The sequence below is a fragment of the Pan troglodytes genome, chromosome 13, assembly GCF_028858775.2.
Source record: "Pan troglodytes isolate AG18354 chromosome 13, NHGRI_mPanTro3-v2.0_pri, whole genome shotgun sequence".
Classification (NCBI taxonomy): domain Eukaryota; kingdom Metazoa; phylum Chordata; class Mammalia; order Primates; family Hominidae; genus Pan; species Pan troglodytes.
In genome coordinates, this window is record NC_072411.2 from 115250105 (window position 1) to 115263445 (window position 13341).

The 13341-nt window shown below is 35.4% G+C and overlaps 1 protein-coding gene and 1 long non-coding RNA gene across 51 annotated transcripts in view; one reads left to right on the forward strand and one right to left on the reverse strand.

Moving 5' to 3' along the window:
- IKZF2 (IKAROS family zinc finger 2) overlaps positions 1-13341 on the reverse strand; it is a 152985-nt gene that overhangs the window by 9406 nt on the left and 130238 nt on the right. For 33 of the 50 annotated variants that reach the window (XM_009444210.5, XM_063791626.1, XM_063791623.1 and 30 more), the window contains 2 exons: positions 12903-13040; positions 4698-4841 (listed from right to left, as the gene is read on the reverse strand). In XM_009444210.5, the coding sequence (XP_009442485.1) occupies positions 4698-4841; positions 12903-13040 (282 nt within the window). The remainder of the gene's footprint in view (positions 1-4697; positions 4842-12902; positions 13041-13341) is intronic. The other 17 variants (XM_063791640.1, XM_063791637.1, XM_063791653.1 and 14 more) reach the window with 1 other exon arrangement.
- Positions 6380-13341, forward strand: part of LOC129143328 (uncharacterized) — a 56387-nt gene continuing 49425 nt past the window's right edge. The window contains exon 1 of the long non-coding RNA XR_008546685.2: positions 6380-6515. This is a non-coding gene — a long non-coding RNA (uncharacterized LOC129143328). The remainder of the gene's footprint in view (positions 6516-13341) is intronic.

Consider the following 13341-nt stretch of genomic DNA (forward strand, 5'->3'; position numbering starts at 1 on the left):
CATGTGTATGTGATAGTGCTGGTACGTACACCCATTGCTAGCTTCCCATACTTTTTCTTGATTGAAGCATGTTTGCAGTTTTTCCTTAAATATACACCTCAACAAATATAATTTTACTCCAATATTTTACATCAACATAATGTCTGACTGTTAACTATAAAAGAGTTTTGGTGCTTGCAACGGGAAAAGTAGTTTTGATTTTTAGCTAGATATTGCTGGTTTTGAACAGAATATTTAGTCTTTTACAAATTCTGTCCCTAAGACAATGTGGTCTCTATTTACCAGTTACTTTCATAGGTAAATCTTACAGATAAATGCTTCTTAAAAACATATGTGGGTTTCCCATAAATGGTTAATATGTTGTTGTGGATGGATGCTTAACTTGTAATTTTGGCAGATACTCTCAGATCGGAAGAAATGGCCCCTACGTGAGATCAGTGTAATGATTAGAGTAACAAAAATGGAAACATAAAACGAGGAGAAATTATTTCATGGCACTCAACTTAAGATATATGCAGTGTCAAACATTTCCAAATTAAGCTAGACAAACCTGATCTATATTCTTAAAGAACTTACAGTTTGGAAGGAACAGTAGCAATTTAAGGATCATTTACAACATAGTGTGATATGTGTGATGGGGTCAAATAAGAGGAATATTTAGCTCATACCAGGGGACTAAAGGAACACTTCTTGAAGGAAATGGAATCAAGGACAATAATGTGATTGTAAACATAGCCAAGTGAAGAAACATGAGGTGGAGTAGCTGGTAGAAAGGATCAGAGGCAAGAGGGCATCACTTATAAAGGAGGAATTACTTATACTTCAATAAGGCTGAGAGTAGAAACAAGTGCGAAAGACAAGTTAGATAATATAAGGCTAAATATGCTAAAAATTTGAATATTTCCCTAAAGGAATACAGATTGAAGGGGATAAACAGGGAAGTGCCCTGAAGGTATTCATTTAGCAAAGGCGTTTAGGAAATTGCTGCTCTAGGTTTCTGGCCCAGGTTTCTGGCCTAGGAAATTTAGTAGATGACAATGAGATAGAAAAGATGATGAATTCAGTTTGGGAGGACTATGAGTAATAATAATGTCCAGTAAGATTTAGTCTCAAATTCAGAAGAGAGACCTGGGCTTGAGATGTAGAAATGAGTCATCAGTTGATAGAAAGCAACTTCTGAAGCCAAGGAAATAACTGGTATCGCCCAGGTAGAGTGTGAAGGGGATGGGTCAAAAATAGAACCTGGAATAACACTAAGATTTTTCTGCCTACTCATAGATCAGGGAAAGTGGGGTTTGCACTGGGCCCCATGTTTAGGGAGCCCTGGGCCTTTCTTCTCAGGAAATGAGGAGCTTCTAGGGCCAAGGGAATGTGCTGATCTGAAGCTCACTCAGACCCCAGAATTCCTTGCCCAAATGGTTCTGAGCCTGCTTCTAGGGACTACACAGTCCTCTTCATAGGGTCCATAATACTTCATACCAACTGTGCTACTGGTAAGCACACACCTAGGCCTGATGGCCAAGGCACTCGTCTTTATGTGCAATGTAAAAAGAACCTGGATATGCAGGCTGGGGTGTCCATACATGTGTGTGTGAGACCCCCTTTGGTAATGGAGAGAACTAGGAGTGGGTCTAAGAGAGGAGCCTAGCTGTAAGCCAGTGGGTGGTTCTGCTCGTGCTGCCAAGGTGTAGTGTAGAGCTACAGGAAATCTGAGAATTGCATATTTATTTGAACTTAGTCAAGTTGGAAGGGTAGAAAATAAGTTTTACAGTTAGATTTATAATATAAAAATATTTAGGCATATGAATGGGGGCCTCCATTTGTACTTTGGCCAACTTGCATAGCTGTTAAGGATAAGTCTGAAAGAATACTGAACACAGTCAGAGAGAGAGAACAATGTCATAAAAAACAAGAAAAGAGTGTGTTTCCAAAGGAATTGACTATTCAATAGTGGCAGATACTCTCTAGGAGCTGTGTAAGATACTGTCTTAAAAGAGTCTACTCGAGTTGGCACTACAGAAGCTAGTTGTGACCTCAGTGAGAATAATTTTAATGGAGTGTGGGAAAGAAAAACAGGTTGCATGGACTTGGAAATGAATAGAAAAAAAAATCATTGAAAACAAGCACAGAGATTCTTTCAACAATTTCGTCTTTGAAGAAAAGGACACTACAGGTGTACCTGGAAGGAGATGGGGCTTAAAGGAAGATTTTTTTTAATTATGAGAATTTATTGCATTAAATGCTGATAGGAAATGCCCAATAGAGGGGAGAGGTTAAAAATGTGAGAAAGAGGAAAAAATAATAGCGTGAGGTATCTGGGGGGCCAGGATAGGAGAATTCCTGTGCACAAGAGGGGGAATGAACTTTAATTAGAAAGAGGGATAGTTGTTTCATTGAAATAAGGAAAAAAGATAAAAGCATTTACATGGATGCATACAATCCTATAGAATTGGTAATATTATGTTGAAATCAGTTCCAGCGATTTTATCCCCTGTGAATATAGATATAAGATCACCAAGGAGTGAGACAGCATGTTTGCAGAGAGTACAGAAGGTTGGCACTGTCATGGTGGAGAGCAGGAGAGATGATTCTTCAGGGATGCTGCTCCATAGGATGGATAGGCCAGCTGATATTTGGGATCAGTTATTCATTCATATATATTGATGCCAACTCATCAGCCTGTGGAATTTTCTCCAAAAGTACCAGATGTGCAGGCTGGGGTGCACATCTAGTGAGATATAAGTATGGAAAGGATGCTCAGTCAGCTTTACAAGACAGTAGGGTTTCATCAGGAGAAGGGGATGATAGATCAGCCAACAAGGCAAGAAAGGCAAGAATATTGGCAAAAGAGATGTAGAAGTGATGAGCCATGGAATCTAAGCTGAATAAGAAAAGAGAGGGAGAGACAAGTAGATATGCAGGAAGTTCAGGGATCATTGGTCTGGAGAATTTGATAAGGTCAAAGAATAGTATTTAACTGAGGCACATGGAGAAGGCAATTTATAATAAGTGTGGAATGATGAAATTTTTTGTTTCAAGAACAATAACAGAAGTAGTTACTATGGCTACTGTTTGTTATATATTACTAGGATAGAATCCAAATAAAGAAAAATATTCTCTCAAATTCTTAATTAAAAATATAATATAAATATTTTAGAATCATAATGTAATTTTCTAAAAAGCTGTCCCTCTTTTCTAAGGAATGCAGTGAAATAAAATTGAGAGTAACATCTCTAAGTCAGGAAACATGACAAAAAATGTTACAAAGAGTAGACTATATAAATTCAGAAGACAGAAAGAATAATAATATATTTTATTTTTTCCAACTACATTAGAGTCTAGTTAGATTTAAGCATTTAATGACATCCAACAAAAAATCAATATTAAAAATAAGTAAACTGGCTCTTTATTTCTTTTTTTTTCAAAGTTACCCACAAGAACAGAAAAAAAGTTACCAAAGGCCTGAGGCAGTCCTTTGTGTAAAACTCAGGGGCTTCAACTGACATAATATAAACTATGGCCCTTACAGTCACCCTTCGGCCTTCTTTCAATGAGTTCTCAATAAATCCCTCCAGCTAGTCTTAGAGTGCTATTTTGGTGATGTGTTAGTTCTTCAATTTCAGATTGAAAGGAAACCTTCTTTAAGTGTTTATTGAAGTAATGGAATTGTGTTATCCTCTCCTCCCTGAAATAACCAAAGCAAAGATTTTTGTCTCAATCACCATTTAATCAGGATGTCCCACAATGCTGACACTAGAATGTCAGAATCTGTTTGAATATTTTTATCCTAATAGATATATATACAATGAATAACAATTCTTTAACAATTCTTTTTATTGAATCTCTATTATTCATATTTCTTTTAAAAAGTCCATGCTTTTTGTATCCTCAGAGACAATCTATGACTTACAGCATGCATCCAGAATGATGCCAACATTGGGCGTATCAAAGAATATCTAAGGGTTTGGAAATGAAAAGGGAAAGTCTAAATATATGATATTTAATCTTTTCAGTTCAAAATCATAGGCTGGATGAAAAAACAAAGATCAAAATATGAAATAAAGATCCAAATATGAAACATCTTGAATGTAGGTTGCTGCATTATTTTTCCAATGCAGAATTTTGAAAAAAAGAAAAATTCTCTTCATTCCAGATAAAATACTAAAATAATTAACCCATTTATGCCTGAGGTTGAAATTTTGTTTTAATTTTTGCAATCAGACCTTGGCGATGACCTTGAGCAGTAGGATATAAATAACTCCCACATGCTTAGCGTTCCAATAATGGAACACTAGGCATAAATGTTAATAGGTTAAAAAAAAACAGCTAAAAACCTGACACTAATGAAAATTTTAAAACAGATTACAAAACTGGCCAATAGGCTGGACCATTTCTCTTCTGTATGACTATTTTTTAAAGAAATTAATATTTTCTATTTTACATGTTATTTCACTTTATATATCATCATATTTTGAGATGGTGACCACTATCAGTCTTTATCTCTCATATGTATTTGTGTGTGTTGGTGTAAGTGTGGTGTACACAGAGTGTCAGAGAGTAAAAAAGAATAATGAAGAAAAGAGATGGGTATTTATTTGATGAACTGAAACACACCATATATATTTCTAATACATGGGAACTTGCCTTTTCCTATTAACATCACCTTGCAAAGAAACAAAAGCATTTGTAATGCTTACCCACAAACTTTTGTGGAGTGGAGCTTTTACGTTTTCCCATATTCCCCGTGAGCTTCTCTATGACAGCAGGTCTCTCAAAAGGCACCAGAGAAATATTGTTGTCCATAATAGGCTCTTGTTCCTTACAATCTTCCATAGGAGGTACTATACAAACCATAGAAAAACGCAATCTGATAATTTCTTCAACATTTTGGATGATACAAAGCTGGATATGCCATCTCGATATGTGTTATAAAAGCTAGTATGCTTCAGTAGAAGCAAGTAGAAAGAATACCCTCTAGTGTGAAAGTATACTCTTTAAATTTGCACACACACATATACACCAGAGGATTTGTTTTTATTTGAGTCTCTCTTAAATCCATGACATACATACACTGTTGCCACTATTGGTGGCAAACTTGTTCATGTGGTTTCTCATCTTATTCCCCTGAAAGTGTTTTTAGCATTGACTAAAATCAATACTACTTTTAAGACTGCACTATTTTCAAGGCTTTTAGAGTTTATTTTTAAAAAACAATTTAAGTAAGTCAACTTGTTTGAGAGAAAAGCTTAAACAGACATACAAAATAACAGCACGGTATTTAACTGTTTTTCTTAACCCATGTATTTTCCTGCAGCATATTTTCTATTTGATGAGCTGTTAGCCTTATTGGCAGTAGCTTAAATACCTGCACCAAGCAGCCCTCATGAAGAAGAGCCAATTCTGAACATGTCTATGCACAGTAAACTGTGGCAGCTTTATGATTGTAATTTATTTTAAAAAGACCTCTTCAGCAGGAAGAAGAATCCATTTCTAAATTGGCACATTGGCTCACTAAACTACTGCCCTAATTCATTTGACATACACTCTCCAATGCTGTTCCCTATTCATCCCTTTTTTCTAAGTTGCTATGGACTAATCTGTTAGCCCTTAGACACTGACATTCATAGTGCAGACAAAGAACTTAAAACAGTTGTTTTTTGAGTAGAAATACTGCCCAAGGATGTTTAATTAAGGATAGGGTAACAACTCAGATAAGGCGAATCAGTTGATTAAAAACAGTGTTCTCAGGAAAGAACATAACTTATTACTTGTTGATTATTGTTGCTTTCTCCAGTTGCACTTGTGCCAGTACTGTTTGGAAACCTAAAGCTTTCATTTCTTAGAATAAATTTACTTGTTCAGTATGCCCTGTAAAAATGATTTACTCTGATCCTTTCATTTGTATAAGATAGTCCCACTGTGTACAAAAAAATGTATTCTCATTTATAAGGGGATCCTCTTGGCAGACACAAAAATAAGTGAGAAAGCAAGAGATGAAAGGTAGGAAAATTCAGTGCACAATTCAGTTGATGTATTTAATAACCAATAGGTTACCAATTTTGAAGAAAATGAAACATAGTGTGAAAAAATGTTTTCATGATTTGGACATGTTTAAAGAAATCAACATTCCATCCAAGTTTTGATTAACCTATAGATGGGTCAAAAAAATTGAATTGTAATCTACATTTAATAAGAAGTCCTCTGGCTATGAATAGCAAAGGATTGTGCAATTATTGGATGTTAATTTGGAAAAAAGTTTCAAGGTGAGACTGAGGAACAAGGAAACAGATCATTGTCTGCACTATATCATTAATGATGTTATCACATTGAAAAAGTATGTCCCAAGATATTATGTATAAAATATTATATTCTCTTTTAGTAACAACTAAAAAAGTGACACAAAAGTAAAAGAGTCAACAAAAAAGCAAAGAATTTCAAAAACATTCAAGGATGACCAATTCACATAAGGGGAGTCAGAAGAATGGCACAGTGGTGGTGGTGTGGTGGAGAACCAGGTAATGAGATACAAATTGTGGTCAAAATCTTAACTTTTTGTTTGGATGATGGATTTACAAGCACTTACTACATTATTAGAAGTAACAATAAAACTAAAAAGCAGTTCAAGTATGGACCAAAGATGAAAATATGTCAGAGACCAAGATCCAAAATGAAAGAATTTGGCAAGAAAAAAAAATGTTGTTGTAAATTTTGCTAAAAAACTAGCAAAACTGGTTAACGGGTTTGCCCCCAAAATTGAATATGCTAATTTGTTCTGAAATGAGTAGTCCAAAACCTGGCAGTTTTGCTCTAAGTTTCACCCTGAATTTTCATATTTGAACGCATTTAACACTCAAAACGAAACCTGGGTGTGGGAACTGTCCCACACCACATCCACCTCAATTCAGATGATTTGTCCCGAGTTCAATGAAGCTCATGTGAACTGAAAATGATGATTTTGGCAGAGTTCTGATCTAATTTCTACTTTACAATAGCCCTTTTCATGTCAAAAATTGATCTTGTTTCTACCACATCGGCAATAATAATAACTGATGTATACTATGTGCTGTGTGCTGTTTTAAGGCTTTGCATTTAATAATTAATTTAATTCATCCAGAAACTCCATGAAATAGGTGTAATACCATCTTCACTGTACAGATGAGAACACAAAGACCCAGAGATGTTAAGTAATTTCCTCAGGGTTTACATCTAGTTAGTAGAGAATGTTATTACTACTAGGAGTCTGGCTCCAGAGCCTGGCTCAACCATTACGCTATACTACTCTTTGTAGAGGTATTTTGAGCATTGACTTTTTGTAAACCAGTCAGACATATTTGTAAGGTCTGCCATTGGGTAAAGACCTGATACATTTTTCCTTAATTATGTAACCAATCTGATTTTGTTTTGCTTCATGGATCTGGGTGCAACTCATCAAAATATTTCTGTGTATACATTGCTAGAAACATAAAACAAATTCTCTAGATATCTCAATAATGCATTAATCACATAGACATTAATCTGGGCTAAAAATATACCAATAAGGTAACTTCCCCTGTTTGAACAAACTTTATAACCAAACATCCTCTTTGACCTTATATTTGAGGTTATAACCAAGATAAAAACATAATTCCATTAGATCACTGTTTCATCACGTTGATAACCATAACGGCAAAACCATAAGTGTATTCCCAATGTATCCTTTTGAAAAACCAAACAGTTCACCCAAATTCAAATTCCAAGTCTGAGGGACCTAGATTAGATCACATGTCTAGCTCCTGAGCAGGAGAGGGCAGAGTACCTGGACTGAGGGTCCCACCACAGCTACATGCAACAGGAAAGTTCTCTAAAGGTAAATGGGCACTCTTGTTATCAAGAGAAGGAGGAAGGGATGTCAGGCAGGCAAAAACAACAGATGTCTTCTATATTGTTGCAAATTTTCTCCATGTTACCCGATCTAAAAAAAAAACTTTACAGTTATCTTAGTTATTTTCTTGACAGCATTTGGCAGTGCTGACACTTGCTTTGGCTTCTGTGAAATCACTCTTTCCATGTTCCTACTCTGTTCTTACTCATCTTCATGAAATTTTTTTCCTGCTAGTGTGTTCTTGGCCTTCTTGATGTCTCACTCTGTACTTATCCATATTGCCTTATTAAAAACTACTACGTTGGTCCACTACATAAATTATGATGGATCCTGCATCTTTGTTTCCTACTCAGACCCCTCTCAAGAGCTTGAGATCTATATATTTAACTTCTTCCTAGACAGTTTTATTTGGCTATTTCATAGAGACATAAAAGAATATAGTAAAAGAAGTAAAATCTCCATTTACCTTTCTTTCTTCTATTTTCCTAATTACCATATCACTGAATGACACTACTAATTACCATATCACTGAATGACACTACTATTTACTCCATCAGCCATGCTGGTCACCTGTGGAAAATCCTAGATTTCTTCCTTTCATCCAGTCTTCTGCCTCTCCTCCTCCCTACCACATCTCTTTACAAACACACATGGAGGTACCCCAAGTGTTTTAGATGCTACATTGGTAGTTGTTCACATATGTTGTTCTTTCTGCAGGAAACACCCTTCTCCATTTATTAGTTCACATTTTTGCTTTTTAAAACTAAGCTCAATCCCGGGAAATTCCTCTTGGATGTTCTGCTGATTTAGGTATGTCCTCTCTGTCTCCATAATGCTTATCACATAGTACTATAATTGTTGTTTTACTGGTCTATCTTCCAATAGCTGGTAAATAACCTCAGGGGTTGCATTCTGTTGTATTTGTGTCTCTAATACCTTTTATGATACAAGAGAGATATAATATTCAATGGATGTTCACTGAATGATGTCACCCAATAGACATAAGTCAAAAAAGCTTACTCCAAAGTTTGGGGGTGCCCAATAACGCCTCTATACTGTGAAAAAGAACCTCCCTTTCCTAAACAATTCAAAGCATAAACCTAACAATATATATAGATTTTAAGCTGGCTATCCTTCTGCTTTGCACTTTCATTTTTGTCTTTAGGTTTAGGTAAAACAGGTAATAACATAGTTTGATTTTAAAGCTTTTTCTTCAAGCTGAGCAGACTTGAAAAAGCAACATAAAGATAATATTGAACAAGATAATCTGCCATAAAACCTAATTAAATAAGATAAATAATCTGCCCTAAAACCCAATAAAATAAATAAGCTCATCAAACCCAATTAAATAATTTAATTATATAAATAATCTGTCATAAAACTCAATTATTATTTCCAAAACTATGAGTCATGATATTCCTCCTTTTTCCTCAAACTCAATCAACTTTTCTAAGACCATTTTATTCTACCTCCTAAATATGTCTTCAATATTTCACCTTGTTCTCTTCTGCAGTTGCCTTTTCATTTTTTTTTTTTTTGGCATTCTCATTTCCAGTCTCTCCTCACACCATACCCCCTGCCCCAGGTAGGCATTTATCATGTATCCTCATTGGAGACATTTTTCTTGATTTGATTACCTCATTAATAACAAATTTGGTTACCCTAGTGGCCCCCCATCAGTTACACAATGAAATTCAAACACTAGATTAGCAGAGAAGACTCTGTCTTTGCATCACAACCTACTAATTCAGAAGCTTCATTTCCTACCACTCCTTAAACTGCAGTTACACTCAACATCAGGGAAGCTGTTAATTATCTTTTATATCTCCAAGCCTCTTCTTCTCCTTGAATATACATTCTCTGTATCCTGCCTGATATATGCAATTTTTACTCATCCCTCATGTTTGGACTGAACACTCCTGCATGTAAGAAGCCTCTCTTGACTTTTCCAGAGTTAGGTTAATTCTACATCTATGTTCCCAGAGAACTGTGTATGCATCCTTATTAGAGCTTTTGTTTCATTTTATTTTATTTTTTTAAAGTATGTATTTCCTACCAGACTATAAAGTAAGTGTATTAAAAAACTGGGTCCATTTATTTTTATACCCCAGAATGTTCTATATAACTTGGCACATAGTAAGCTCTTGATAAATGTTTTCTGAGTAAAGTGAAAATGCCTCTTTTCCTTTAAAAAATTCCATACTAGAAGAACAACACAGGGAAAAACATGTTTTAGAAAACAAAGACTAGGAAATATAACTATGTCAGATATTTTTTAAAAACGAGTAATAGTTAAATCATTTCATGGAGCTAATGGCAACCAAAATGACAGCAACTCTCATATCTACCACAAAAAAGGAAAACAAATAAATAACATACAGCAAGAGAAGGGAATAGATATAAGTTTCATTGTGGTTCTGTTTAAAAAGAGACATATGCCAAGCTATTTATATGAGACGTATGTTAATGATGAACTCTAGCAGCATTTTACAGAACCATGTTTTTCTCTTACAGTATTTTTCAACTCCTACCTCGTATGGCCAATTTCCCATTAGGCATGTTAATAACAGATAGAGGAGATTAAGGATAATCTCAAATTATTGTTATAACAAACCCAGAAAAAGTATGGTATGAAATGGCATGAATGTAAACTTATGTGGTTAAAATGATATCCAGTATTTAAGAATATTTGTTTCTATAAATGGTATCAGAAGCTACCCTCAATCCCTTCTCCTCTTTGGTTTTACCCTCTGCTCTACCTACCCAGTGCCCCTGCCCCTTTCCCACTTTCCCCCACTTGGTTCCAGCTTCAGCACCACCTGTAAAGGGCCTATGCCTGTGGAGGGCTAAGCAATCTGGGGAATAGGGGGTAAGACTGAGACCCCAGTTGTTTAGGGGACATGTCTTTGCTTCTCCCAAAATATACTTGTTTAAATTTTTCGTTAGCATTTGATTCTCTAAAAGTTCAATCTGCCAACAGATAATTCAATGTTGATTATAATAATTTATCTACATTTTACCTCCCTATTACCATATAGTCTTTTAGGAGTATGTATGCAATACAGAATTCCATAAATAACTAGGAATGCAAAAATAATAAATAAAGTTGGAAATGCATAACGCCATCAAATGTCAGAACTGCAATGGGAGAATATAATATAGAAAAACTAGTAGCAATGCCATAAGGTGTTCTGGGGAAGACTTGGTATTCCCCCAAGTTTCCATCAGCTTCCAGCCTCAATTTACCCTTAAATCCATCAATTTAAATAGTAACAGTGTATTTGGTCAGCAAATGAAACTTCTAATGCTTAAGTTATTGCTGGTAAATAACAAATTTATGGGGAATAGCACATTTACTGTTATTCAGTTATTTAATGTTCTCAAATGTTAACAGTAAAGCAAACCATTTATTGGGCATTTATTACATATCCAGTCACATTTAATCCTCACACCCAGCCTATGAGTGACACACCCAGACACGACGTAGCCAGAGCAGGTTTGGCAGACTCCGAGACACACCATTTTGTAATCTCTATGTTCCAGATCCTATGCTATCATCAGCCCAGGTAATGCAAGCTTGAAATATCAAATTTACCAAGACTTGATACACAGATAGGTTTGTAAAAAATGTTAATAATGATAATACAAAAATAAATGGACTTGATCACAAATCAATAGAATTAGATTCTTTAAATTATAGAAACTAGAAGGAAATGCTTCAGTTGTTCAGGATAACAAGAAAAATTTTAAATTAAAAAAATTCCCAACTCAACAACACATAATCACTAGCTGTCCAACAAACACAGTTCCATAGTATATACTCTATAAAACAAACAGAAAACCCCAGAAATAATCCTTGACCTGGCTATATCTAAGCCAATACATAGATATTTATATTTTAAAAGTGACTGTCGCAATCCCCAACTATACCATTTAATACTGGGCAAACCTTTTTTAAATAAAAGATATACAAGTGGCCAGGCACAATGGTTCACACCTGTAATCCCAGAACTTTGGGAAGGCAAGGCGGGCAGCTCACCTGAGGTCAGGAGTTTGAGACCAGCCTGGCCAACATGGCGAAACCCCGTCTCTACTAAAAATACAAAAATTAGCCAGGCCTGGTGGTGCATGCCTGTAATCCCAGTTACTCGGCAGGCTGAGGCAGGAGAATCGCTTGAACCGGGGTGGCAGAGGTTGTGGTGAGCTGAGATCGTGCCACTGCACTCCAGCCTGGGTGGCAAAGTGAGAGTCCATCTCAAAAAAAATAAAATAAAATAAAAAATAATTTAAAAAAATAAATAAAAGATATACATGTACTAATAAGCTGAGATTTTTGTCTTTGTATAAATAAAACTTATCAGTAGACAAATCTAATTAGTAAGACAAGATAGACACTACAAATCTTAAGAACTGAAATTCATTATTTTCCTATATAAGGCTGATTATTAAAATTAACTTTTCAGGAACAGAGAATTATTCATTGATAAACCTTAGGGATTGCCTTCCTACCTGCCGTAGTGTATTTAGAGATCAGGATGTTTTCCTTGGAGAATGTTTTTTGTGGAGAGAGATGGTGTCTAATTTTGGTCTAGATTGTTTTGCACATTGTAGAAAGCAAAATCAGTAATTTCTCATAAAAATTAAACGACCGATTGGAGAAATTTCAAATTATATGACTGATCACTTACCTAACAGAGATGAAAATATTCAAATAACCAATTCATTCTTTTAGGCAGCCTACAGACTAATGTGGAACCAGCTCTTACTATCTGGTTAGATAAACGAAAAAGAAGAGTAAATAGTACCTTCCTTTGGTATACGAAAGGTTGGTTGTCATTATTATGCTAATTCAAACGTTATCAGAAATAATTTGGGAGTATTGCAAAATTTCAATACAGATTATTTGCAATGTATCCCAAAGCTCAACTCATTTAAGTTAAAGTGATCTAAAATAGTTTTAAACAGCATAAGATTTTATCTTCATGTTGAACTACAAAAGCAGTAGGGAGAAATAAAAATGATGAATCCAGTTTCTACCCACCATGGTGACTCATGACCTGCCCAGCAGCCTCCATGCTGACATTCTGGAGATAGTTGTGGCAGCGTTCCTTGTGCTCCTCCAGTGAACTGCGCTGCTTGTAGCTTCGTCCACAGTAGTTGCACTTGTGAGGTTTACCCACTGTGAAGAGAACTCAAGGTCAGTGTGCTGTTAGTCTTATCAACATTCAAAGCAAAATCAATAGCTAACTTTTGATAGTCTGGAGGAAGCACTCATATAATTTTCAGACTTAAATCTCTTCCTCCTTTACATTCCAATTTTGGTAAGAAAAGATAATACATTTCTACCAAGACAAAGACAAGAAGACAGGTGGATCGTACCTCTGGCAACAGGGGAAATACTGAATCAAATTCTTGCTCTGACTGTATTCTAGACCTTGAGGGCCTGATGATCAATCTTCAAATTATCTCACTCTTAATAC